Source organism: Sceloporus occidentalis, unplaced genomic scaffold (genome assembly GCF_023333645.1).
Source record: "Sceloporus occidentalis isolate IW3139 unplaced genomic scaffold, rSceOcc1.0.p SCAF_1, whole genome shotgun sequence".
NCBI lineage: Eukaryota > Metazoa > Chordata > Lepidosauria > Squamata > Phrynosomatidae > Sceloporus > Sceloporus occidentalis.
In genome coordinates, this window is record NW_028316981.1 from 266,019,123 (window position 1) to 266,044,878 (window position 25,756).

General features: G+C 40.4%; 1 protein-coding gene across 9 annotated transcripts in view; it reads left to right on the plus strand.

Moving 5' to 3' along the window:
* LOC149323845 (cotranscriptional regulator ARB2A) overlaps window positions 1-25,756 on the plus strand; it is a 313,183-nt gene that overhangs the window by 19,169 nt on the left and 268,258 nt on the right. For 6 of the 9 annotated variants that reach the window (XM_089493210.1, XM_089493218.1, XM_089493246.1 and 3 more), the window contains 2 exons: window positions 11,374-11,439; window positions 24,908-24,961. The exons of 1 other annotated variant lie outside the window; for it this stretch is intronic. In XM_089493210.1, coding sequence (XP_089349336.1) covers window positions 11,374-11,439; window positions 24,908-24,961 — 120 coding nt within the window. The remainder of the gene's footprint in view (window positions 1-11,373; window positions 11,440-24,907; window positions 24,962-25,756) is intronic. 2 more of the 9 variants (XM_089493256.1, XM_089493226.1) reach the window with 1 other exon arrangement.

Genomic DNA, 25,756 nt, shown 5'->3' on the forward strand with positions numbered 1-25,756 from the left:
CTTTGTCCCAGAATGCACTACTGACAAATATGTTTACCAATCTAATCCCCGCTGTATACCTGGTTTTTAAGACAGGCCTAAATCTCAGGCCACAGGCACTCACCAAATTTTTTGACTTTTCTATTTCTTCTCTCTTTCCTCCCCCCCCCCCCCCCAAAATTTGCTTGGTGAAGAATTTTGGAGAATTCAAAATCTTTCCCATACTTTAAAGTTACTTTGATTTGTCCTAATAAAGGTATTGCCCAAATGTTGATTTTGATAATGAAATGTCAGTTTGGGGAATACCTACATTACCCCAAGCTGTCCAACAGATATATTTTTGATGATGTTGTTCTTAAGTGCCTTCAAGTCATTTCTCACTTATGGCATCCCAAGGTCAAACTTGTCATGGGGTTTTCTTGGCAGTATTTATTCAGAAGGGGGTTTGTCTTTGCCTTCCTCTGAGGTTGAAAGAGTGTGACTTGCCAAATGGGGATTTGAATCCCATTTTCCCAGTGTCCTAGTCCAGCATTTAAATCACAACACCACACTGGTTCTAGATGCATTTTACAAATACTGGTTGAGTACCCCTAATTTGGAAATCTGAAATCCTCCAAGCACCAGCTGCCCACTTCTGCCTTCGAGGCAGCTTTGACACACTTGCTCGTTGGCCTCTCAGATCCTCAGCTTCTCTCCAGCCCCACGTCTCATATTCAAGGAATGGACAAATGAGGCTGGACAGAGATGAATGAGCAGGAGTGCCTTTGCTGCCACCTCAAAGGCAGAAGTGGGAGGCAGGTAGCAAAAAGTCACAAGGTTGAAGAGAGATTGAGGATCTATGAAATTGTGGAAATCTGAGCATAGTGCTCAGCACAAATCCATGTCTCCTACCATTTCACAGATCTTTTCATCTCTCTCCAGCCTCGCAAATAATGTACAGTCTGCTAATTTGTTGTTGTTGTTATGTTCATTCAAGTAATCGTTGACCTACTGCAACGCTAAGACAATCACGCCATCATGTTTTTCTTGGCGTGTATTCCAAAATCCTAAAACATACCAGCTCTGAAACGTTTCTGGTCCCAGGGATTTTGGATAAGGGATGCTTAGTCTGTATATAATTCTCTTTCTGCTAATGGAATGTAGTTAAGAATATGTTTAGCAGCTAATATTTGAAGTCTTCCATAAAACAATTCTAGAAATTCAGTAGCTATTTAAACCTCTTAGTAGAACAGAGAGCTAATGTGCCTGAATGCATATTTAAGTGAGGGTCATTTATAACATAGATGTATGAAGACCACACTGAAGCAACAAAACATTTGTATTTGAAACAATCTTCACCAGTCAATAAAAGCGCAGAAAAACCCAGAGAAGTGAAGACAAGCAGTCACCCAAAGGGAAGGTATTTTTACCATACATCAAAGGAGTCACAGGGAGAATAGGCAAAGTGGTGAGGAAGCACAACCTTCAAATGGTTCACAAACCGATGAAGAAAATCCAGCAAATGCTTCACTCAGCCAAGGACCAGAGAGACCCTCTCATAGCTGCAGGAGTTTACCACATACCATGCAGCTGCGGACAAGTCTACATAGGACCACCAAACACAGTGTACAAACAAGAATCAAGGAACACGAGAGACACTGCAGACTGGGCCAGCCAGAAAAATCAGCAGTAGCAGAACATGCCACAAACCATCTTGGGCATAAAATACTGTTTGAAAACACCGAAGTTCTGGACCATGCCAACCACTACCATGTCAAGATGCACAGGGAAGCCATTGAAATCCACAAACACCTGGACAATTTCAACAGGAAAGAGGAATCCCTTAAAGTAAACAAGGTTTGGCTACCAGTCCTGAAAGATAGCAAGATAAAGACAAATGCAAATGAGGAATCTCCCAGGGTCAGGGGTTTCCCAGCAGACAATGAGCACTAATTAAGCAGACATTAGTCCTCTTGTGCAGACCCTTACACCCTGAGGACTGCCATTAGCAACCAACAATACACATGCAAATCACTCCTGCCTTTCCAGATCACACAATATATATAGCCAAGTCCTTTCCAGGCAAACATTCTCTGAAGATGCCAGCCACAGATGCTGGCAAAACCTCAGGAAGAAACTCTGCTAGAACATGGCTGCATAGCCCGAAAAACCCACAAAAAACTATGAATGCCGGCCATGAAAGCCTTCAACTTCACACTGTGAAAGGAGTTTGGATGTCATGGTGAAAATAATAAGAACTTATAGTGAGATTTTTTACACAAATTACCTGAGCCACAGAGCAGCGTCTATATATGTAACAAACTGTGACTGTGCTGCATTTTGGGCTTATATGCAGTAGATCTAAAGATCAGTGTAGCTAGACAGTTCAGTCAAGTGTCTGTTTATAGCAGTTAAAGATAATGTATAACTGCAGATTTATTGTTTGCAGAAAGAAAAATGTAGGTTACCTTTTACATCAACATGGGAGGAATAGAATGACTGATATATTGAACTCACACGTTTTTGATATATGATTAAGGTTATCTGTGAGTGTGTATACAGTCACCCTTTCATTTTCATGGGGGATCCGTTACGACCCCTCCTGCAAAAATGGAAAATTGCCAATATTGGAATCCCTACTGACTCCAATGGTGGCACACTCCTGTTTGTGTCGCCATGCACGTGCATCGGGCGCGTGCCCATTTGTGTCACCCTCCATTTGCCCCTCATATATTTCCGAGGGATACGGACTCCAAGTCCGCGAAAATTGAGGGTCAACTGTATATGTTTAGGGAGTGTGGGAGTGAACGAAATGGGAAAACTTTAATTGCTAAGATAGAAATCTAAGCAATAATGTACAGTCCGTCCTCGCCTTACGCGGGGGATCCGTTCCGGATCCCTCCGCGTAAGGCGAATTCCGCCTATGCTCGAGCCCCATTGGAAACAATGGGGCTCGTGCGCGGCGGTGCAGGCGCGCGCAGGGCGCAACAGGCACGTGCGCCCATTCAATTGAATGGGACACGCCGCCCCTTCCGCCCCGCATGCGTGCCGCGGCTTGAGCGCATATGCTCAAGGCCGCGTATGGCGTGGGCACACTGTACTTGGTATTTATGAAATTACTGATGCTCAAAATACTTCAAATATACCTTTTTATTCTACTTTCATTCTTATAACTGTAAACTTTCTTAGATGTTGAACTGGAACAATTTGATAGTATACTATAGTTGTTTCAGAACTTGCTTACAACCTTGACAGCTAGTAGATTGTCATTAGTTAATCATCCTTGGGGTTTTTTGTTGTTGTTGTTTTTATCTTTGAATTAACATGATTTTCTTCATTCTTTTAATAGTGAGCTGTATTGGAATTCATGTTCTCCTGTTGTCATTAGTTCTGAGAGATCATTTAAGTGAAATAAGCAAACTTTCCTTTGGGTATCAGGACAGTTGCTAAGTGGCAGGGCACATGCTTTCTGTGCAGAAGGTCTAAGATTCAGTCCCTGGCATCTGGAGGCAAGGCTGGAAAATCTTGTTTGTGAAACACTGGATAGTCGCTGTCAACACAGTGATGCTAATAGAAGCTTCCTTGTTATTAGTGTTTGAGAGGTATAAAAGGCTAGTGAGGTTTCAGTAAAGAAATGGTAGATACAAAGTATCTTATTTTAAATGTTAACATGAAGAATGTAAATATGAGTGAAAAGGAATTAGCTCTTACCTATCAGTTGGTACAGCCGTACTGTAGTTGGATGATCTGCAATTTCATTGTAGTATGCAAAAATTACTGTTATTAAGTTGGCAAGAAGTATTGAATAATTGCAGTTGTAACAACTCTCAATCAGGGAAGGAGGGAAGATAGGAAAGGAAGGACAAACAGTCCAACAGCAGAAATATATATATGATTTCTAAAAGTCAGTTTTTGAAAATGAAGTATTTTTTTCTTTCCAAGGAAGAGTGCCAGGAAAACAGATGGAGGTATCTTTTTCAAGAGAATGGACAGCAACACTTGGATTTTAGATGGCTTTCTAAAAGGTTGTAGTGATTTTGGAATCATTTCACCAAATATTTTGTTTATGCTAGCTCTTTTACATTAAACATTGGGGGGCTTGTTTTACAACAGGGTTACATCTCTTTATCTCATGATGTCACTGAGCTGAAACGTTTTCAGAACTATAGATTTCAAATTCTTTTATATATTATTCAGAATAATTTACTAGCATACTAAAAAAATTAACAATTTAAATAAGGCAACATTGCTGCTGCAGCAGCTGAAGCCTCCATAGCTGTAGGATTGCCTGGGAGCAGAGGCATCTGGCTGCAGATGGTACAGAGCTAGTTGTGGAATGGCTGTGTGAGAGAGACAGAATGGTAGTGGGGGGTGGGGAAGCTTGCCTATTGAAAGTGCTGCTAGAGTTCCTATTCTGTTATGTCCTTAAGTTATTTTGTAGGACACAATTGGAGCAAAATTTATTGACCCTAACTAACATTAAAAGATAAATCTTAGTAAAATGCCTTGCTGGTATTAATTATAGATGACAAATTGTGCTTAATGTTCAAGTTATGCTTAACCTGCATGAGATAACCAAGTCTCATTGAGATTTGTGTTATAGGTTGAAATAACATTTTATGGGAAAAACACATCTATCACTTCTCATTCACTCATATATCCCTCTGTACTGTGTCTCATACTTTAACATCATCATGTTTTGCTTTTCTTTGCTCTCCCTAATAGCAGCCAGTGAGGTACGGGGAATATGTACAGTTGGTTTTAGATATAATGCTTATCCATAGTTTAATACTGTGAGAATGAGCAGCAATCAGCTTGAGGGTTTAGTACATCCATGGCCTTCTCCAACATAAGTTCAGAGGCTTTTTCTTCTATTTTAGGTTAACTACAGCTGTCATTTCATCTGAACCTGGACAAACTACTTGGTTTTTTAAGGGCCTGAACAGACAGGCCAAAATAAAGCTGCTTCGGGTCATTTTGGAGGTATGCTGTTTGAATGATGCATGCGTCCTAAGAGGTCGGAAGCCACGCCAAAGCCACGCTCCAGTCCTAAGGACTGCAGCGTAGCTTTGGTGCACCTTCAGGTCTCTTAAGATCCATGTGTCATTTAAATAGCATACCTCCAAAGTGACCAGAAGCAGCTTTATTTTGGCCTGTCTGTTTGGGCCCTAAGTGTGGGTAACTGCAACAATCCTACTTTAAATCACATATTATGAACTGGCTATCCACATAAATAAGAATAACCACAGTTCACTAGTGTGAACTGAACCACAGTTCACACTAGTATATAAAAAGTCAGTAGAAATTTCAGATTTCCTTGTTGCTGTGCTGGTGGAGAAAAATGTATGAAACTGAGGCTTGATTTTATAATGGTAAACATACAAAACAGCATGTCTAAGTGAATACGACGAGAGTAAGTTTCCCTAAACTAAGGAGAGAATTCAAAAATGGGATGGCCAACTGTGGCCATATTTTTTCCTCGCCATAGCTATGTTGGCTGCAGCTGATGGAAACTGTAGGCCAAGAACATTTGGAAGACTACAGTTGTTTACCTCTTAATTATAGAAAAGTAACTCAGGTTTTAGTTGATACCTTGAACCAGGTCAGTTCGAGATGGGGAGAAAGTAAAGAACACCTCACAAAGTGGTCCCCCCTCTCAACGTCTTATAACTGGAAAGTTACAGATCTTGCTACTCAGAGTATCACTGATACAGTTGGTTTGGGGAGTAAGAACAGGTCATTCTGAGTAAATTTGCCCCATGTGGGTGGACTTTACTTTATGGCAGCATGGCTAATTGAGTAGATTCTAGTCCTTGATAGTTGCTTTTGTGAGTTATATGTGGGAGCATGAAGCCTACTGTCTTACAATTAACATGCAGAAAACTGTGGGCAGTCAACATTCTTTGAAGCATGGTTTTCTGATACACGCTGACACTTTCATATGCAACCACTGATAGATTTTCTTTTTCTTCTTTCCAATCCCTGTCTTCCAAAAGAAAAAAAAAGCGGGATCCTTTGGAAAAGTCATGTAACTCTGATGCACTTATGGGATAATTTTTCATTGACATTAGTGCTTAGTTAAGTTGCAGTCCAAAATTTGTATGTCAGAAGGTTCTATGGCATCTTTTATGTTTACTTTCTGGCAGCTTTGTCACTTCAGGGTCAAAATAGAGCTTATTCAACCCAAGAATATAACAACAATAGTATCAAGCCTTGGGTCAATTTCACCACTTGAGACTTGGTGCAGGGCAAGTCATTTTGGAATTATATCTTGTGTTTTTGCCACATAATCTGCCACAGTAAAGGAGAAAAATATGTTTATTGCTGCATACCAGAAGTATTTTTTGTGTTTTTAAATTCTGTAAATTTTGCATATACTGTATTATCTATTTTGGCTAGAGTAGTAGTTATTTATTATTTCCAGAGTGTATATATGGAGGTTACAGATCTAATGGTGTTTGCAAGCTTGTAAGGAATATGCCTGCCATATATTTGGGTAAAGATGAGAATATGTAGGTTTGTAGTATAGTTTTCAGATAGGGTATTGTTCAGCACCTTTTGAGGGTAACTCTTTCATATGAACTATAATATTGAGATTCAGATAATTTGAAGAGATAGAACACAAGACAATGGAATGTTAAAGCACCATTACTCTGATAGTAAGCTTAAGGATCTGTAAAAGTAACATTGTTTAGCCATCCTCAATGTGTACATCTGGATTTTATAGACCAAGATAATGAGTAAGATACTGCTTTTCCCAATGCTCAGTTTCATATCTACCATCCTAGCTTAGAATTTCTATCTGCATATTACATTTATTGGCTGCCTTCAAGGGCACAACCTATACAAGGGCATATTTAGGATAGGGCAAGAGAGACTTGCCCAGGACATCACTTCCAGCTGATCAGCCCCAAATGTTTGAGGAAGGTACGTTTGTTCAGTTTCCCCAAAGCAAACTATCACAAAGATCTGTCTGCTGACCCTTCACCTTCAGAATGATGCATCAGTGTTGAAGAAGCCAAAAATAAGGCTCTTCTCCTCTTGTCTGTCCCAGTGATGGGCCCAACTCCACATTTATCTGGCTTTGTACTGTCCCTGCAGTCATGTGGGGGCTAGTCAAAGTGTACTTATTCTACTTGTATACTTGAGTATTCCTCATCCAAAATGCTTGGAACTAGAGGTTTTTTGGATTTTGAATTTTTTATTTTATTTTGGAAAATCTGTATTTCCATATGCGTACATAATGAGATATCTTGGAGATGGAACCAAAGCTAAGTATAGAACTGCATCTCAATACTGGCTTGCAAAAGACCATACATGAACATCTTTCAGAAGTATTTTAAAGTTCATATGTTTGAGCTTACAGTTGGAATTAAGGGTAAAGTGGAGAGTATGGGACTACCGTATTTTCCAGCGTATAAGGCAACGGGGGGGGGGGTACAAGATGACCCCCCACGTCGCCCGCCGGCAGCATCCCTGGCCTGCCCTCAGGGGGTCTCGTGCCGGCTGGAGGGGGTCTCTCTGGAGGCCTGAGAAGATTCTCGGCTGCTGGGCTCGCCGCCATTTTTTTTCCAAAAGGTGGCGGTGGGGAAGCGGCTCCAGAGTCGGCCGGGCCGAGTAAAAGGGTGGCCCCTTATTTCTCCATGCTGCCGCCACCGTGGATCCTCTGATCCTCCAGTGGCTTTAAAAGTCCTCCGCGGAAGCCGCCGCCGCCACCCGGAATCCTCTGCTCCTCCAGCAGTTTCCGCGGAGGACTTCTGAAGCCGCTGGAGGATCGGCGGATCCCTGGCGGTGGCACAGAGAAGTAAGGGGCCGGCTCTTTGCCTCGGCCCGGCCGGCTCTGGAGCTGCTTCCCCACCGCCACCTTTTGAAAAAAAATGGCGGTGAGAACCCAGCTGTCGAGAATCCTCTCAGGCCTCTAGTGATACTCTAGAGAGGCCCCCTCCAGCTGGCGCGAGTGCCGGCTGGCTGGGAGAGGACCCAGCAAGGACCCCAGAGACAGGGAGGTGGCCTTGCCATTCGTCTGTCTTTGGGGTATAATTCCGGCGCATAAGGCAGTCTTCAAGAGTCGCCTTATATGCCGGAAAATACGGTAATTTCAGTTAATATCATGAATTTTTATTCTGTTGTTGGTTTAGGGATGGTCTCCATTAACTTCCTTGATCCTTTAGGGAGTGCTGTATTAAATCTAAATATAGAAGATATAAATATCGTGTAACTCCAGGATTTTCGTGATGTAGTATAATTGCAGATGGTATATCTAGAGCATCTTCCACCGCTACTGACAAAATGAATCAAACAAATCTCTATTATACCACTGATGAGAACAAAACTGAAGACTAAACAGTTTGACAAAAACTGCATTTGAGATTATATGTTAACTGGCCAATGTGTAAAATACTTCACCACCACCACCCAGTTGTATCATGCATCATCAGATGTATTCTGTACTGTGCTGTGTGTCAGATTTGCTCCTTCTAAGCAGTAGCCTGACATATGTTGTATTGTAATCTACAGGTGGGGGACTGAGGGTGTTTCCACCAAATATGTCAGTGTTACTTTAAATTTTGGGGTAATTACCTTTGCAAGAGGTTGGGCAACCTGTAGGATTATTGTCACCTGTGTGTACCAGTAATATCTGAGGAGGACTCCAGATTTGAGTGAATTAAGAGGGTTTTGTTTAGAAAAATGCAGAGTGTAATCACACATACACACAATAGCAGCTCAAACGACACAGCATATTTAGAGCTCACTGAAATGGAAATATGGATTGGATACTGGAGTTTGAGGGGTTTTTAAGGAGGGTGATATTTACCTGTCTGAAGAGTAGACCACAGAAAGCAAGAGTGGCTCAGACTGAGGTCTGAGGGTGACATGGAACATACATAGAGCACAGCCTGGGGCAACTACATGCATATTGCAGCAAGTGTTTTATACCTGAAAACTATTCTCTGGGGTGGGTTATCTTGTGAGGTAACGAAGACTTGGCATTTTTCCCAGGTACTGACAATGGGATTTTGGACTGGTTGATGGCTTTAACATTAGGGTGACAAAAAAGTGATTGGGTCAGGACAACCACAGGGTGACGAGATAGGAATGCTGACTGGAAGCACAGCAAGGGGTAGGCAAAGAGGCTTATTACTTTAGTACAATGAGATCACCTTTGTCTCTTGGTGCTAGAGGAAATGAAGAGGACTTGGGGGAAGGAAGGAGAAATTAGCCTTGATTGTATTATTACCTGGATTGTCCACATGCCTTGGGCTTATGCTTCTTTTCTTCTGGGAACCTTATTTATTGTTCCTAAAGGTCATCATCACTTCTTAAGAACATGCTGGCTCCAGATATGAAATATGAAAATACAGGAACCCCAATTACATTGCGGGGTATACAGGGTGTGCAAACGGTGTGATGTAGCTTGGATAAAACTATTAAACAGCAAGTACAGCACTTGCTTTCCACCAGAAGCTAGATGGTAGTTGGCACAAACAAATTTTGCATCTTTTATTACTGTTATGTTTGCCTCGGTGATTCTCCACTCTCATTCTCTGGGACTGTAGAAATCTAACTGCTTCACTGTTTTCATAAAATGGAAGATAATACAGTGAACCCTAAACAGTTAGACCTCAGGGGTAAAATTATAGTGGGTGCTTGTTTCTAACGTACTCTTTTGAGATAAACCTGTCTTAAAATAAATCACTGGTTGTAGTTGTATTCTTCTAAATGTCTGATTTTTTAAATACAATTGTGAAGGTCTGGAAATCTAATTTATATCAAAGTTACTTGCAAAGAAAAATAATGAATGGTCATATATTATTAATCTAGTGCTGAATAGTCTTCAGATCAAAAGAAATGTAGGTACATAAAAACACTGCACATTTGCAGTGTTTTACTTTTCATTGGCATTTAACCAGCTAGCTTACATTGCCACCTGCACTGGGACAGCAGTAATTAGAGCTTGTGAGCTACTGCTAGGGGAGTCTGCCTTTTCTTTTTCTTCTTCTTCTGCAAAGTATGGTGCTTTAAAACTTTAGCTGTTTGATACAACAGCCAAGAAAGTTGTAATCACATGCACTTGAGTTATAATGGGAAATGTGTTCTAGTTAAGATTTTCTGTTGCAGATTTGAAATGAGTGAGGTTAAGAAAAAAATTAAAATGACTCAACAGTTTCAACAAATTCTTGGTTTGTGTCCTTTAAGGCTCTTGGAAATCTTTGTAGAGGATGTTATGGATTGAGGCAGTTAACCCAGATATTTGGCCTAGAATTCCCCAAACCCCCAGCTATTGGCTGTGCTCATTAGTGCTGATAGGAATTGTAGTCCAAAGTATTTAGGAAGAATCTGGTTTCCTGTTACTATTATAGATATTCATTATCTGGGATTCCTCTTTTGTTCAGTTCGTCGTGTATATGAAATGTAAACTTGGCCACCTAGTGTAATCCTTATTAATTTCAGCATGGAATGTAATTCATATAAAATAGCTTAAAGTTGTGTGCCTTCAAGTCATTTCTATTGCAGTGTTTTTGGACAGATAAGTTCTAAGGCTGAGGTGGTATGATTTGCTCAAGTGGGTTTTCATGGCCAAGCAGGGATTCAAACTCTGGTCTCCATAGTTGTAGTCCTGAATTCAAAGAACTACACCACACTGGCTCTCATCTAGAAGTGCAGCCATAGTGATCTTCCTGAAGGTTTGAGCCGAAGCAGAGTGCTCTTTATTTTTCAGTTTCTTCTGTGAACAAAATTGATGCATGTGCTTGCTTACTGAAGGAATTTGTATTCTCTGCATTTGTACCACATATTTAAAGGTTGTGTTAGAAATATTTCAAACCTCATAATATTTGCAGTAATCTGAGAATGCCTGGGAACGCTTCAGTAACTTTGCATTATGACTGCAACTGAAAGAGACCTCATAAGTGATCTTTAAAATGTTTTCCTCTATAACTGTTTCTTTGCTTTCCATTTGGAAAACATGAAGTCAGTCAGACTCTCACTCCCACTGAGTGAAGGCTGGGTAGATTTGGTTTTTTTTCCCAAGAGCACCTTTGACCTGCCCCTTCTTTGCCTAGTGAATAAAAGTTGAATAAAGATCTGCTGTCAGTGTGGCTCCAGAACTGGACCAGCAGTAACAAAGGGAGATTGTTTTAGGTGAGCTGTATACTGAAAATGTTTTGATAGTATTTCTCAGCAAAAGATAGCTGTTACGTTTCTCTAAGTGTATATATCATATAAAAATATCTTACCCTTACTTTTGATTCACATAATTCTGATGAGCAGAAGATGAAGTATCATATAGTTGTGATAAGTGTCTGGATAATGTACATATTGTATAATTATTTTTAAAGATTGTAACACCATGAAATATTCATGTAAGTACTCGAAGGATCTATAGTAGTGTTGTATAACTGTTTTCTCTTCTAGATCATCACTAAATATATATATGAACTACTAGAAGAGGAATGCCATTTGAAAAAAGTGTATGTCCCGGTAAGTTAAATATACCACGATTTTCCCAATACCTTAGAAATAAAGAGAAGGATCAAAAGGAAAAGAATTCACACATAGGTTTGACCACTTGTCTGCAGTCTTATGCACACTCAGAATAAAACCAGTTTAACAAAGTGGAACCTATTTCTCAGTTAAATCTAAAGTACTACAGAAGAGAAAAAAGAATCCCTGTTAAAAACAAACAGCCAACTAGCTTATGGGGATGCTCAGTTGGTATAGTGTAGAAACCCAGGATTTGGAGTAGAATAGGTTTGTCTGACTTGCTGGAACACTGAAGCAGTTTGTCCACACTACAGTAATCCATACATTATAAAAAGTGGAAATAATCCAAATTAATATTTAAAAATAATGGAAACAATCCCTTTGAAGAGATTAAGGTTTCAGCAACAAAAAGTTTGGGTTTGATTCCAGCACAGCACTGAAGCTTTGGAAGAAGCAAGCTTTGAATATCCAAAATGCACTTCTTTATACCTTCTATAATAACAGTACTAATTGTGATAATCTGTCCAGCCACTCAAGAATGGAGTCAACCCTCCGCATCCCTGGATTCAACCGTCCACAGCTTGAAAATATTTTGAAAAATATATAAATTCCAAAAAGCAGAGTTTTTTGTGGGTTTTTCAGGCTGTGCTGAGAGCTCTGAAGATGCCAGCCACAGATGCTGGCGAAACATCAGGAAAAAAATCTTCTAGAACATGGCCACACAACCTGAAAAATGCACAAAAAACTATGGATGCCAGCCATGAAAGCCTTTGACTCCAAAAAGCAGACTTTGATCTTACCATTTTATATAAGGGATACCATTTTGTTACACTATTGTATATAATGGGCTTTGAGCATCCATGGTGGGTCCTAGAATCAAACCCCAGTGGAAAGTAAGGCCCAGGGCACTCCTTTGTAACCCCAACAAGCCTAGGCAGAAAGTTTGCAGGGTTGTATCTCCTGATTTTCTGAGGGAAAAATGCATAAAGATGTTTTTATTGTAATATGTCTAAGGATTTGTGAGATCTGCTTTTCATTATGACTTAATGATATTTTAAATATTTCTTTTTATGATTTTGAGTGTCTGCGTGTATGTGTTTGAATGAGAGTAAGGTAAAATGAGAGCAGGAGAACCTAGTGGAGATAAATGTGTTCAGAAAAATGTAGTGGTGTGTAACAGCTTATTTGGGGTATATTTAACTTAAATATAACAGAAAAGAGAAAATACAGGGAGAAAGCGAAAATAAGAAAATTAATATACAAGGAAAGAAGAGGATAGTCAAGCATTTCTGCCCTTCACAATGACAGTGTGTATTATGATGATTTAATAGTGTTGAGTTGATACCAGTTTGTTGTAAATTTGCTTTGTAAACATAGCAGTTTTAACATGGATTTTTATAGTAAAATAAAGATCATGGACCATAAGCAGTTTGAAAGAACTCTGGGCAAATTGTCAAGATTCAAATTGCTTTGTACATAATGAAAAAGAAATGGTAAACTAGATTGACTTGTCAATAAGCTGTGATTGGGCACAAATGTAACCTTCTTATATATATTCTCTAGTGAAAGCTTCACTTAATGAAATACAGCAGTTTGAAGACAAGTTGACTTTTTAAAAAAAGTTCAGATATAATTAATGTAAAGGCTATTTCCGGAATTCCTTGGTAGAACCTTGATGGCTAATTCATTAAATATCTTACAAGGCATAGGTACAGTGGGCCTTTAGTATCCATTGGGGTTTGGTTCAAAGACACACACACACCCGCCCTGTGGATACCAAAATCCATGGGTGCTGAAGTCCCATTATATACAATGGCATAGTAAAATGATTTTCTTCGTATAAAATGGGAAAATCAAGGTTTGGTTTTTGGAACTTTTTGTGGGGGAAGAGATGAATATTTTCAAGCAATGGATGCTTGAATCTGTGGATACAGAGAGCCGACTCTTTGATAATGCCTACTGTATATATTCATATACATGACCTTGTGTGTAAGTCGAGCACAAGTTTTTGAGCCAAGGTTATGGATAAGTCAAGGGTAAACTTTGGGACTCAACATGAAACTCCTCAAATCTATTTCATGGGGAGGAGGAGAAAATACCAACATTACCTCAGAGACCCAGCTGCCACTAGCTGCCCCCAAAGGGTAGAGGGGTCAGCGGATGCTGAAGTCCCACTATATACAGTGGCATAAATCATGTCCCTTATATAATAGCAAAAATAGGTGGTTTGGGTTTGGGTTTTTTTTTAAAAAATTTATACATTTTCAGAATATTTTCAAGCTGTGGATAGTTGAATCTATGGATAAAGAATCCATGGATAAGGAGGGCTGATTGTTTAAATCTTTTAAGCTGCCTTGTGTCCCAGACTGGGGAAAATGCATCTTTATGATGATGGTGATTCTTCTTTGGGATAATTTTCTTTATAATAGATACAACCATTCAGGCTGATTTTTTGTGACAAGAAGTAAGATCAGTTTTTGGCAAGAAATAAGAGTAGAAATTCCTGTCTGTCCTACTGTCCTTTTTGGGGGGTAGTACACTATTTCCTAGTAATTGTGGGTGGTATCATTTCTCCATGATGATGCGAAAGCATTCAGAGTGAACTAGAAAGTCCCCAGCCTGGCAATGACTTACATGCTGGCTTTATTTTGGACCATAGGCGCTTTACAGACCGCCCATTTGGGGCGGCCTGTAGCCGCTGCTTTTCCCGCCAGATCAGGGCCTCAGCTTCCAAAGCGGCAACCTCCGAGGCCCCGATCCGTCTCTTTCCAGATCGCTTCCCCGCGGCCTGGAAAGGGGTGTCCTTGGGGCTTCATGCCCCAAGGACATCCGATGGCGGCCGGGAGGAGAAGAAAGGGGCCACTCGGCCCCTTTCTCCCTTGCGTTGCTGGCGCAGCTGTCTAAAGGCTGCGCCAGCGACACAAATCGTGGAAGGAGCTCTGTTTTGGAGCTCCTTCTCGCGCTGCGGAAAGGACACTCTATGTGCCCTTGCGCGGCACGACGACGTCACGTCTGCGCCGCCCCGTTTGGAGGCGGCGCGTTCGTGACGTCGTAATGGCGACCCCTGTGTGGAACGGGCGCCGCCATTTTGTACGTCCTGGGATGTACTAGGGTTAGGTTTGTGCGTAAGGCACGCACTTTGCCTAACCCTAGTACGTCCCCAGTATGTACTTTACACCTGTCTATAAGGGGCCATAGTCTACTTTTTTTCCTTGCATAAGTGTTGATTGCCTACAGGAACCTTCTGGTTCATTTGGGAGGACTGAAACCTGAGACATCATTTAGGCAACTATGGCTGCATCAATGCTGCAGAAATAATCCATTTTGACACCACTTTAACTGCCATTATTCAATGCTATGAAATTCTGGGAATTGTACTTTTTTGGAGACATTTAGCCATCTCTGTCAGAGAACTCTGGTGGCATAATAAACTACAGATCCCAGAATTCCATAGCATGGAGCCATGGCAGTTAAAGTGGTATCAGACTATTATTTCTGTAGTGTGGCTGCAGCCTATACGGAGAACTCTGGATGTGAAGAGGATGACAGGAAAATCTTATAGCCCAAATCCAGTTCTTAGTCCCAAGAAAAATAGATAATGTGTGTTAAAGGAATAATATCTAGAAAGACATCTACTTTGTTAACTAAAATTTACTGGTATACCTTGTGAACTCCCTTGCGTCCTATACTGGCAAAAAGGAGGAATATACAAGAAGTCCTAAATTATCTTTATAATTTCAATTCTATATACAATTGAAATTGAAAAGCTAATTTATTTTATAAAACAGAAATATAAATAAATATGGAAGTAAAAGGAAAGCCAAAACTGACTATGATGATGAAGTCTGTTGAATCAGCAGATTTTCCATGGTGTTCCATAGTAACTTCAATGTTTAGTCCCAGTAGACCCGCTGAATGAATGGGGACTTGATAGATAAAGACAGGCAAATTTCATGGATTCAACACTCACAGTTACCATAGACAGAAATAATACAAAAGAAAAATAGTTCAAAATGTTTCAGCAAATGTTTTATTCAGAAATAACAATATTTACATGTGAAATGAAACTACCAGGCCAGATAAGCTTTGCATACATAAGCCAAAAACATTTTTTATCTGAGAGTCCACTTTACATTTTCTTTCAAAATTCAACCAGCCTCTGTTTTTCTTATGATTTCCATTTTGGTGGCCAGACTTACATAGACATAGATCTCTGTGCTTTTAAAACTTCTGGTGGGGAGCTGGTGAGACAGGTTTACCTGATCTCTGCTTCTTTTCTGTTTTACTATTTATACATGTTCAGTAATGGCTTCTCGTGCATCCAGGCACAGATAGCTACAGTAGTGTTGACTAAAGTGTAATCCCAATATTTCCCAGATCAACTTTTATTGCATTGTTTACTGCAGAAGTACTGCTGCAACCTGACATTGAAACTGTTTCTCTAAAATGTCAGTACTGCTTTTTTTTTTTAAAAAAAAAAACCCAGTTAGTCTGATGATAAGGAAGAAGGAGGCTGGGCAGACTTAAAAAGACTTTGTAAAAAGCAGGTTCACCATCAGAGACTTTGCTAACTGAGGTAGCCTATAACAGGATGTTCTTGAGATGGTTTATTCCAAGAAAGTTTGCCTTTGCCTTCTTATAAGACTCAGAGAGTGTGACTTGTCCAAGGTTATACAGTATGTTTCCCTAGCGGAGCAGGGATTCAAACCTGGCCTCTCAAAAGTCTTAGTCCAACAAGAGTCCTAGTCCAATGTTCTTTCTGCTTGGAGGAGGATTAAAGGAATTTTCCATGTTGAAGCTATTCCTTTAATTAGTTATTCAAATAGAAAATCATTTCAAAAGCTGGATGACAATAAGATGTGCAGGAAGCCCTATTGTCATTGGAAACCTGATGGTTCTCATCTTCATCAGTAGGACAGGTTCCTCTTGGTAAGCCTCACTGAATGATTGCTGTAATATGGAGTCTTTATATAGGGACTATTGCTTTGGAGGAGCATTCTTTAGCCTCCCTCTTCACACTGTACAGATTCACTTGGACGTATTGGAAGTGTTACCACCTTCCTTCTGTACACTGTACAAACCATGTTACCTTATTTACTTAATTTCTATCTTGCCTCTCTATAACAAATACAAAACACTCACTAAAACTGCAGATTCAAAATTCAAAGGAAGACGTAGAATCATAGAATAATAGAGTTGGAAGAGACCGCAAGGGCCATCCAATTTAACCCCTGCCATGGAGGAAATCCAAATCAAAGCCTCCCTGACAGATGGCCATCCAGCCTCTGTTTAAAGGCCTCCAAGGAGGGAGATTGCATTACATTCTGAGGGAGTGTGTTTCACTGTCGGACAGCCCTTACTGTCAGGAAGTTCCTCCTACTGTTGAGGTGGAATCTCTTTTCCTGGAGCTTGCATCCATTGTTCCAGGTCCTAGTCTCCGGAGCAGCAGAAAACAAGCTTGCTCTCTCCTCAATATGACATCCCTTCAAGTATTTAAACAGGGCTATCATATCACCTCTTAACCTTCTCTTCTCCAGGCTGAATATCCCCAGCTCCCTAAGTCGTTCCTCATAGGGCATGGTTTCCAGATCCTTCACCACTTTAGTCGCTTTCCTTTGGACATGCTCCAGTTTCTGCACATCCTTTTTAAATTGTGGTGCTTAGAACTGGACACAGTATTCCAGGTGGGGCCTGACCAGACCAGAATAGAGTGGCACTATTACTCCCTTGATCTAGACACTATACTTCTATTGATGCAGCCTAAAATTGCATTGGCCTTTTTAGCTGCTGCATCGCACTGTTGACTCATGTTCAACTTGTGGTCTACTTGGACTCCCAGATCCCTTTCACATGTAGTTTCAGTCAGCCAGGTGTAGCCCATCCTATATCTGTGCATTTCATTTTTCTGCCCTAAGTGTAGTACCTTACATTTCTCCTTGTTGAATTTCATTTTGTCAGCTTTGGCCCAGCTTTCTAATCTATTCAGGTAATTTTGCATTGTGGTCCTGTCTTCTGGAGTATTAGTTACTCGCCCTACTTTGGTGTCATCTGCAAATTTGATGAGTATGCCTCCAATTCTGTCATCCAAATCATTGATAAAGATGTTGAATAGCACTGGGCCCAGGACAGAGCCCTGTGGGACCCCACTGGTCACTTCTCTCCAGGATGAAAAGGAGCCATTGTTGAGCACTCTTTGGATTTGGCCAGTCAACCAGTTACAAATCCATGTAACAGTTACCTTGTCTAGCCCACATTCTACAAGCTTGTTCGCAAGAATGTCATGGGAAACCTTGTCAAAGGCCTTACTGAAATCAAGATATACTATATCCACAGCATTCCTTTCATCTATCAAGCTTGTAATTTTATCAAAAAAAGAGATCAGGTTTGTCTGGCATGACTTGTTTCTCTGAAACCCATGTTGACTTTTTGTGATTATGGAATTGCCATCTAGATGTTCACAGACTCTCTGTTTAATGATCTGTTCTAGAATCTTTCCTGATATAGCATCGCCACTAGCACAGTGGGTTTTCTGGAAGTTTTGAATGTATTTGTAGAGGTCCGTTTTTAATAAACATAAAAAGCAAAGTAACCAAAGAAACCTAGTCAGGAGAACACTTGCTGGAATAGAATGGTGCTTGCTGTTTGCCAAAAGGTGAGTCCCGTCAGGATCAAGCATTCCTTCCTAAACAAATTCCATAACCAGCATTACATCTGAAACACTGCCCCCCTGGTCATGTACACATATATCTCAGACAAGGAAACATACAGAGAAGCTACAGAGAACTACAGTTTCCACTCAGGTTCATATGGAAGAAAGAACTTCACAAATATTCTGCCCCTAGGCTTGAAATGTTAAATCATCACTTTCAGCAAAGTATGAAAATAAATCTGTAATTTATGTGAAGTTGAAGGATTTCCTGCCTTGCCAGCTGGCCATACTTTTTCTTAACTCGTTAAAGGTTGTAAGGAGAAGTAAAAAATAGGAGAAAATTGAGATTAGTTCAAAACAGAGAAAGATAGCAGAAGAAGACAGCAGAACAGAAAACACAGTAGTGGTGGTAGTTCAGATTAAAAGAGAAAGCATGCTGCGGCACAAGTGTTGATGGAGACAAACTCATTGACTGTTATCCAGCAAGTAGGTAATGTCAAAATTAATCAGTTAATTAATCAAAAGCAAACCTAGATAACTGCTGCCTGGCATGACTCTGGGAAAAGAAACAAGGCTAATTTAATAAGAATCTTTATTTCAGTGAGTAAGAGCAAGGTGGAGAATGGTATATTCTCCCTTCTTCTACCAAAAAAGAGTGGGGCGGGAAGCAAAGTTGGAAAGCTCAGCTACAGGAGAGCTAAAGAAGATTCTAAAACATAAAGTACCGAATAGTGTTTAAAAACCTGAGCTAACTAGCAGGTCTGCATGAGAACTCCATGCTGCAGAGGTGGAGAAGTGAATAGCCGCTTCAAATTGCCATCTTGGGAATTGAGGTTCCAGACAAGGTGGGGTTAAGGCAGACAAGCAGAACAGCCTTATTGGTGCTTTAGATGCAGCTATTGAGCAGTCTCCACAATTAAGTGGCAGCTCAGCTAATATTCAGTTGAATGAAGAGGAATACTTGGGTTCCCAATAATCCCTACTAACATATTTTAAAAATAATATAAAAAGAGCACTGCAGTTGGTCCAGCAGGCATCTGGGCCTCACTGTCTTGACAGTGTTGGTACTGTGGCACAACATAAATGCCCAGCAGATATACAGGCTATAATAAAAGAAGTAGTGAATAAGGAGGTGAATGCCATCCTAAGGCCAGTCAGTGTATTACAGTCAAATATATTTGATCAGGCAACATTGTCATCATCAATGAATTATTTTTCATACAAATGAATTTTAAAAATCTTATGCAACCACTGAATTTATGTAATATTAATTCATTAAACAAGGATATGAATGCCAGAGTGAATCCTTCATTAGTTGGAGGAAAAGACGAAACAATTAATTTAGCAAAAACAAATGACCAAAAAAGTGCACTTGTAATGTCATAAAAAGTCAAGACCATAGATTTAACCAAAGAGAAAAATGCCTCTATGGGAAGATGTGCATCTTAAATCTGGAAAAGAGTCAGAAGAAGAAGTGGAGGATTCAGATGTAAATCAACAGGCACATAATAGTAACAGTGAAGAAGATTACTTGGATTAAACTTTAGATTCACAAAATAAAACCCTTAGGCTATTCATGGTGGAACAGTTTAGAAGTCTGATGAAGAGAGTGCTCCAGTCTTTGGGTTTGGTGTACAACTAGAAAGGGCACCATAGCCACTGGCGCTGTGGCTTTTTGGTGCTCCTTTGGCACTGTGTTATCTGGACGCAGTGCCAGAGGAGTGCCGTGATGCCACCTGCCATGTGGTCGGGTGCATGGTGTCACAGCAGTGTCAGGGTGTGCATCGTGTGGGCGCCATGCTTCCGCTCTGCCCTGAGGCCGGCATTTATCACCGATCTGTCCAAGCTGTCAATGATTTCAGCAGTGGAAGATGTCAGTGGAACAGAGGTAGGTGTCATTTGAAAAGACAAAGTTTTCAACAGCAGAAACAAGTCATTCTACTGGGGCAGAAGACAGCAGTATTGACATAACCGTTATTCTAGTGGGTGGAAAATTGCTGTATTTTGGAAGATTTTTGTTTGTTTGTTTGTTTGGATTGTTTATACCCCACTGTTCAGCCACAAAGGCGCTCAGAGTGGCTTACAAATGGTTAATTAGATATTTCCCTGCCCTTAATTGCTCTTCTTTGGGCACACTGCAGCTTGATGATAATTGTAAAGTATGGCACTAAACACAGTATTCCAGGCGAGGTCTGCTGTCACCATAGTAAAGGAGTAGTAGTAGTAGTAGTAATAATAATAATAATAATAATAATAATAAATTTTATTTATATACTGCCTTTCCAAAGGATCAAGGTGGTTTACAAAATTACATAAATACAAAAGTACATAAACAATTTACAGAAGTAAAGACATAAAATACCTAAACAATACTTAACGTATACAAACTAAAATTCCATCCCTCATCCCTTAACTAAAATTCAAATTTAAATTCATTAAATATTTAAAATAGATAAACTTAAAATAAGCAAGTGAAAATTTAAATTTTAACATTTTAAAATAGGCATGCATAGGAGGGACATTTGGGGCGGACAGGGGCGAACTACATCAGTGAGCGGGAGGATCAGTCTGGGGAACCTTGCCGGAACAAGTCCGTCTTAATAGCCTTCTTAAGGTAATATGACAGATGTCTTCCAGCAGGTCATCCCATAATTTAGGAGCGGCAGCCGAGAAGGTCTTCTGGGTGACTACAGCCAACCTGGTCTTTCTTTGCTGCAGTAGATTCATCCCAGAAGACCTGAGTGTGCGGGGTGGATTATGTGGAAGAAGGCACTCCCTTAAGTAAGCTGGACTCAAGCCATGAAGGCTTTAAAGGTTATTACCAACACTTTTTACTGCCCCTGGAAACTTGTTGGCAGCAAATGAAGCAATTTTAATATAGATGGTATATGGTCGCCTCTAGATTTTCCAGCAACCAATCTGGCTGCCATATTTTGAAGCAGTTGAAGTTTCTGAACTAGATACAAGGGTAGCCCCATATAGAGTGCATTGCAGAAGTCGAGTCGAGAGGTTACCAATGCATGTACTTTCATTTCTAGGTCCCCCGGTTCTAGGAAGGACTGCAGCTGGTGTATCAGCTGAAGCTGATAACAAGCACTCCTGGCTGTCACATCTATCTGAGCTGACAACTGGAGGGACGAGTCCAGGAGTAAGCTAGGGACACAGTCCTTTAGAGGAAGTGTGACCCCATCCAGGACTGGTTGACAAATCTCCATACTCGGATTTGAGATCCCTATAGCAAGTACCTCTGTCTTATCTGGATTCAATTTCAGTCTGATTTTCCTTATCCAGTCCATTACATTACTGCAGCAGTTTGGGACATGGAGAGATATATCTGGGTGTCATCAGCATACTGATAATATCCTGCCCCATGTCTCCGGATGATCTCGCCCAGTGGCTTCATGTAAATGTTAAATAGCATTGGAGACAGAATGGCGCTCTGAGGGACCTCAGATTTAAGCGCCCTCTTAGAGGAGCAACTGTCTCCAAGCACCACCATCTGGAATCTGCCCAAAAGATAGGATCCGAACCACTAGAGCATAGTGCCTCCAATTCCCAACTCTCTCAGACGTTCCAGAAGGATACCATTGGATGATACTGATTTTCTAGACCCATTTCAAACTGGCTTTCGGGCGGGCTATGGAGTTGAGACTGCCATGGTTGCCTTGGTCGATGATCTCCGTCTGGGCATGGACAGGGGTAGTGTGTCCCTGTTAGTGCTCTTAGACATCTCAGTGGCTTTCGATACCATTGACCATGGTATCCTTCTGGAACGCCTGAGGGAATTGGGAATCAGGGGCACTGCGCTCCAGTGGTTCCGTTCCTACCTCTCGGGTCGATTCCAGTTGGTGCAGCTGGGGGACGTGTGCTCTGATAAGAGGGCCCTTACATCTGGTGTCCCTCAAGGAGCCATTCTGTCCCCCATGCTATTTAACATTTACATGAAACCGCTGGGAGAGATCATCCAGAGACACAGGGCACGGTGTTATCAGTACGCTGATGACACCCAAATATGTTTCTCTGTGTCTCCGACTGATGCAGTGACCAGGGATGGCATCTCTCCTCTAGACGCCTGTATGGAGTCAGTAATGGGCTGGATGAGGGAAAACAGACTCAGACTGAATCCAGAGAAAAGGGAAGTACTTGTGATAGGATCCCCGGGTCCTGGTTTGGAGATTTGTCCACCTGTCCTAAATGGGGTCACGCTTCTCCTGAAGGACTCTGTTCAGGAGTATCACTGCTTCTTTAAGACAAGTTGGAAAATAGCCTTCCATAAAGGATGCATTAATTATGTATTGCAAAACATTGTTATTGTCCCCCCCCGCCCCTGGACCGCCAGCCATGAAGGGCAAGGGTCAAGAGAGCAGGTTGTCTTTTTCACACTACTAATGAGCTTGTCTACATCCTTGGTACTATTACTTCTCTTGATGTAGACATTATACTGTGCACCCTTCCCTTACATGGGGCATCTGTTCCGGAACCCTCCATGTAAGGGAAATATTGTGTATGGTGGAGCCTCATGCCCGCGGTGCAGTGCATGCGCCATGGGTGCACATGCCATTGCCTCTTCCGACACATGGCTTTCAGCATATGCTGAAAGCCGCATATGACTTTGGCACATTATAGTTCTGCTGTTGCAGGCTAGAATGGCATTAATTTTGTTTTCTGCTTTATCATACTGTGGATTAAGTTTAGTTTGCAGTCTGCCGAAACTTTTACTCTTTTCACATGTACAAGGAAACTATTTATTCTGTATTTGTATATGTAATATTCCTTGCCTAAATGTATAACTTGTTGGAATTAATTTTTTTTCTGGTCCCTATTTCAAATCTGTTAAAGTCATATTCTGATTCTGCCTTCTGAGGTATTAATTGCCCCTTCCAAAATTGTTGTTATCTACAGAGTGGATGAAGATCCCCTCTCATCCTGTATCCACGTTATTTGAAAGATGTTCTATGTCACTAGGCCCAGGACAGAACTGTGCAGCACCCCATTTGTCACTTTTCTGTAGGATACCAGGGAACACTTGGTGAGCACTCTTTGAGTATGGTCTGTAAATCAGGTAAAAATCAACATGACAGTAGCCCATATTCTGGTAACTTGTCCGCAAGAGTATCGTGTTGAAAGCCTTACTGTAATCAATATATACCCTCTATAGTATTTTCCTGATCCACAAACCAGTTTTTGTTTTGGAGATGGGACTGAGTGGGAGTGTAACATAACTTGTCTTTGCAAAATCCATGGAGGTTCTTGTAATCACTGAAATCTTTACTAAGTCCTAAAGTTGTTCTCTAGATTTTGGCCAGACTGAGCTGGCTATTTTCCTTTTGGGAGAAGATGGCTGCAAAGTGGAAGCTGAGCACTTTCACCTTTGGTTTGCTAGAGCATTTCTCAATTCTTTCTGTGTTCATCTGAATTTTAGCCCTCTTAACTTTCTGTCTACAAGTACTCATATTATTGGTAATTTCCCCCCTTGATGTTTCTTGTATATGCCCCTTTTAATCTCAATTTATCCAAAAGATTTGTTGGAGCTTCTTAATAAAGGAAAGTGGATTCCTTTAGAAACGTCCTACTTTTTTTGTCTTGCTGAAATGATCTGTCATTTTTCCTTCAATATCTTATCTTTAAAAAAATTTCCATCTATTTTGAGACCTCTCCTATTTTGAGTATTTCCTGCCCGGTATTCCTTTAAGCTTGTTGAAATCAAGTTTTTTTTAAAGTCCAGGGTTTGTGTTCTCAGCTTTGATTTCCCTCAGTATAATAAAGCCCAAGAGGGCATGCAACTTCCACCAATAATTCAGTGTGTTGACTTGTTCTTGTTGAATAACATATTCATGACTGTTGATCACCTTATCACTTCATCCTTCTGTAAAACAAAATTGTCAGCAAGGTGAGTGAGGAATTTGTTGAATTTTACATTCTTAATAGAGTTTGATTTCCAACACACTAGGATAGTTGTTACTTTATTTCCTTTTTGAATATTTGGTTATCTGCTCTTGGAGAGCATCATCCTTGTTTTCATCTGGAATTATCTCACTTTTGAAATAGTTTAGACTGTAGTGTAAACTACAGTCTAAACTATCTAGCAAACATTTGAATATTATTAAATTGGTTTTACCAAGCTTAGTTTAAGCTAGGTGTGGTATAGTAGGCAAAGCTGAAGAGTAATAGCCCCGGGAGAAACCCCTGTGGCTCTCCACTCAAGACTGCTTTCCAGTTTGAAGCACAGCTATTACTGATGACTACCTGAGCACAGTTTTCCAACCAGCTATGAATCTGTCAGATGGTGTTCCATCTATTCTATATTTTATTAGTTTGATAATCAAAATATTATGGAGTATCTTATCAGATGCTTTGCTGAAATCCAGATAAATGACATCTATAGCATTCCCACTATTTACTGACTAGTGATTCAAAAAAGATATAAGATTAGTTCGAATGAATATGTTCTTGACAAAACTAAGCTGACTCCTACTAATCACTGCAGTTTAATCAAGATACTTGCAAACAGACTTTTATATCATCCATTCCAATATTTTTTTCCTTGTCTTAAAGTCAGGCTGGCTCAATTGGACCTTCTTTTTTGAATTTTTTTTTTTTTTTTTAGAGAAGGACAATGTTTTCTCATTCCCAATCCTCTGGTATCTCACCTAATCCCCCCCCCCCCAAAAAAAAATCATAACAAGTGATTCAGAGTTATGCAGAGTTCAGCAAGTTTCTTGAATACTCTGGGATGGAAGTCATCTGGCCCAGCATATTTATAATTAAGTTAAATAAGTGATTCCAAACAAACTCCTTATCAATCTTGATTTGCAGTCTGGATCCCTTGTCAAGGTCTCTGCTGATGCATGGAAGCATACAGTTCTTCAGGTGGGTGGACTGAAACTAGTGTTGAGCAGTACTTCCTTTTCATTGTGATCTGTTCAGAGATGATACAAGGTATAGAGAACAAACATATGATAATCCTTGCTGAACAACAGCCCCTCTCTTTTCTTGGTCATTCTTTTGCTTTACACACCTTTGAAAAAACCCTTTTGGTTGATTCCTGCCGGTCAGATAATTTTGAGTTTTAGTTTTCCTTACACTATTTGTACAAGTTCACACTAGAAATCCTTGGTGATTCATTTTTGTTTCCATTCTTTATTCATTCTCTTTTTTGTTTTCACATCATCTTCAAATTTATTGTGCATCCACGTTGTCTTTTTCATATGTTTTACATTTTCTTTTTCCATGGAATTGTTTGTGATTGTGCTTCTTCATGAACTCTCACCCTTGCTGGATTTAATTTTCCTTTTGCTTCTCTAGCTGTGGGATTCTATCCAGTATTTCTTTCAGCTCAATAAAATCAGCTTTCCTCAAATACAGGTTCTATCTGACTATTCTCTTCTTTGACCTGTCCCACAAATACTACATTTATCTGTGAAGAACACTGAGCGAATGGGCAAGTTGTGTTCGTCTGATTTGTCTCTCAGAGTTGTTTTGAATTTAATCTCGGATCACTGGCCATGTAAACTGGGACTGGTGAGAATCTGCTTGCTTATGCCTAGGGGACAGATAACAAATTTATTGGATATAATTATCTGTATTGATGTCTAACCAAAGGTTGCCTACTGCTGGCATAAGCAGAATTGCCCCTGCCCATTCATGCTGATTTCTGAAACTCAC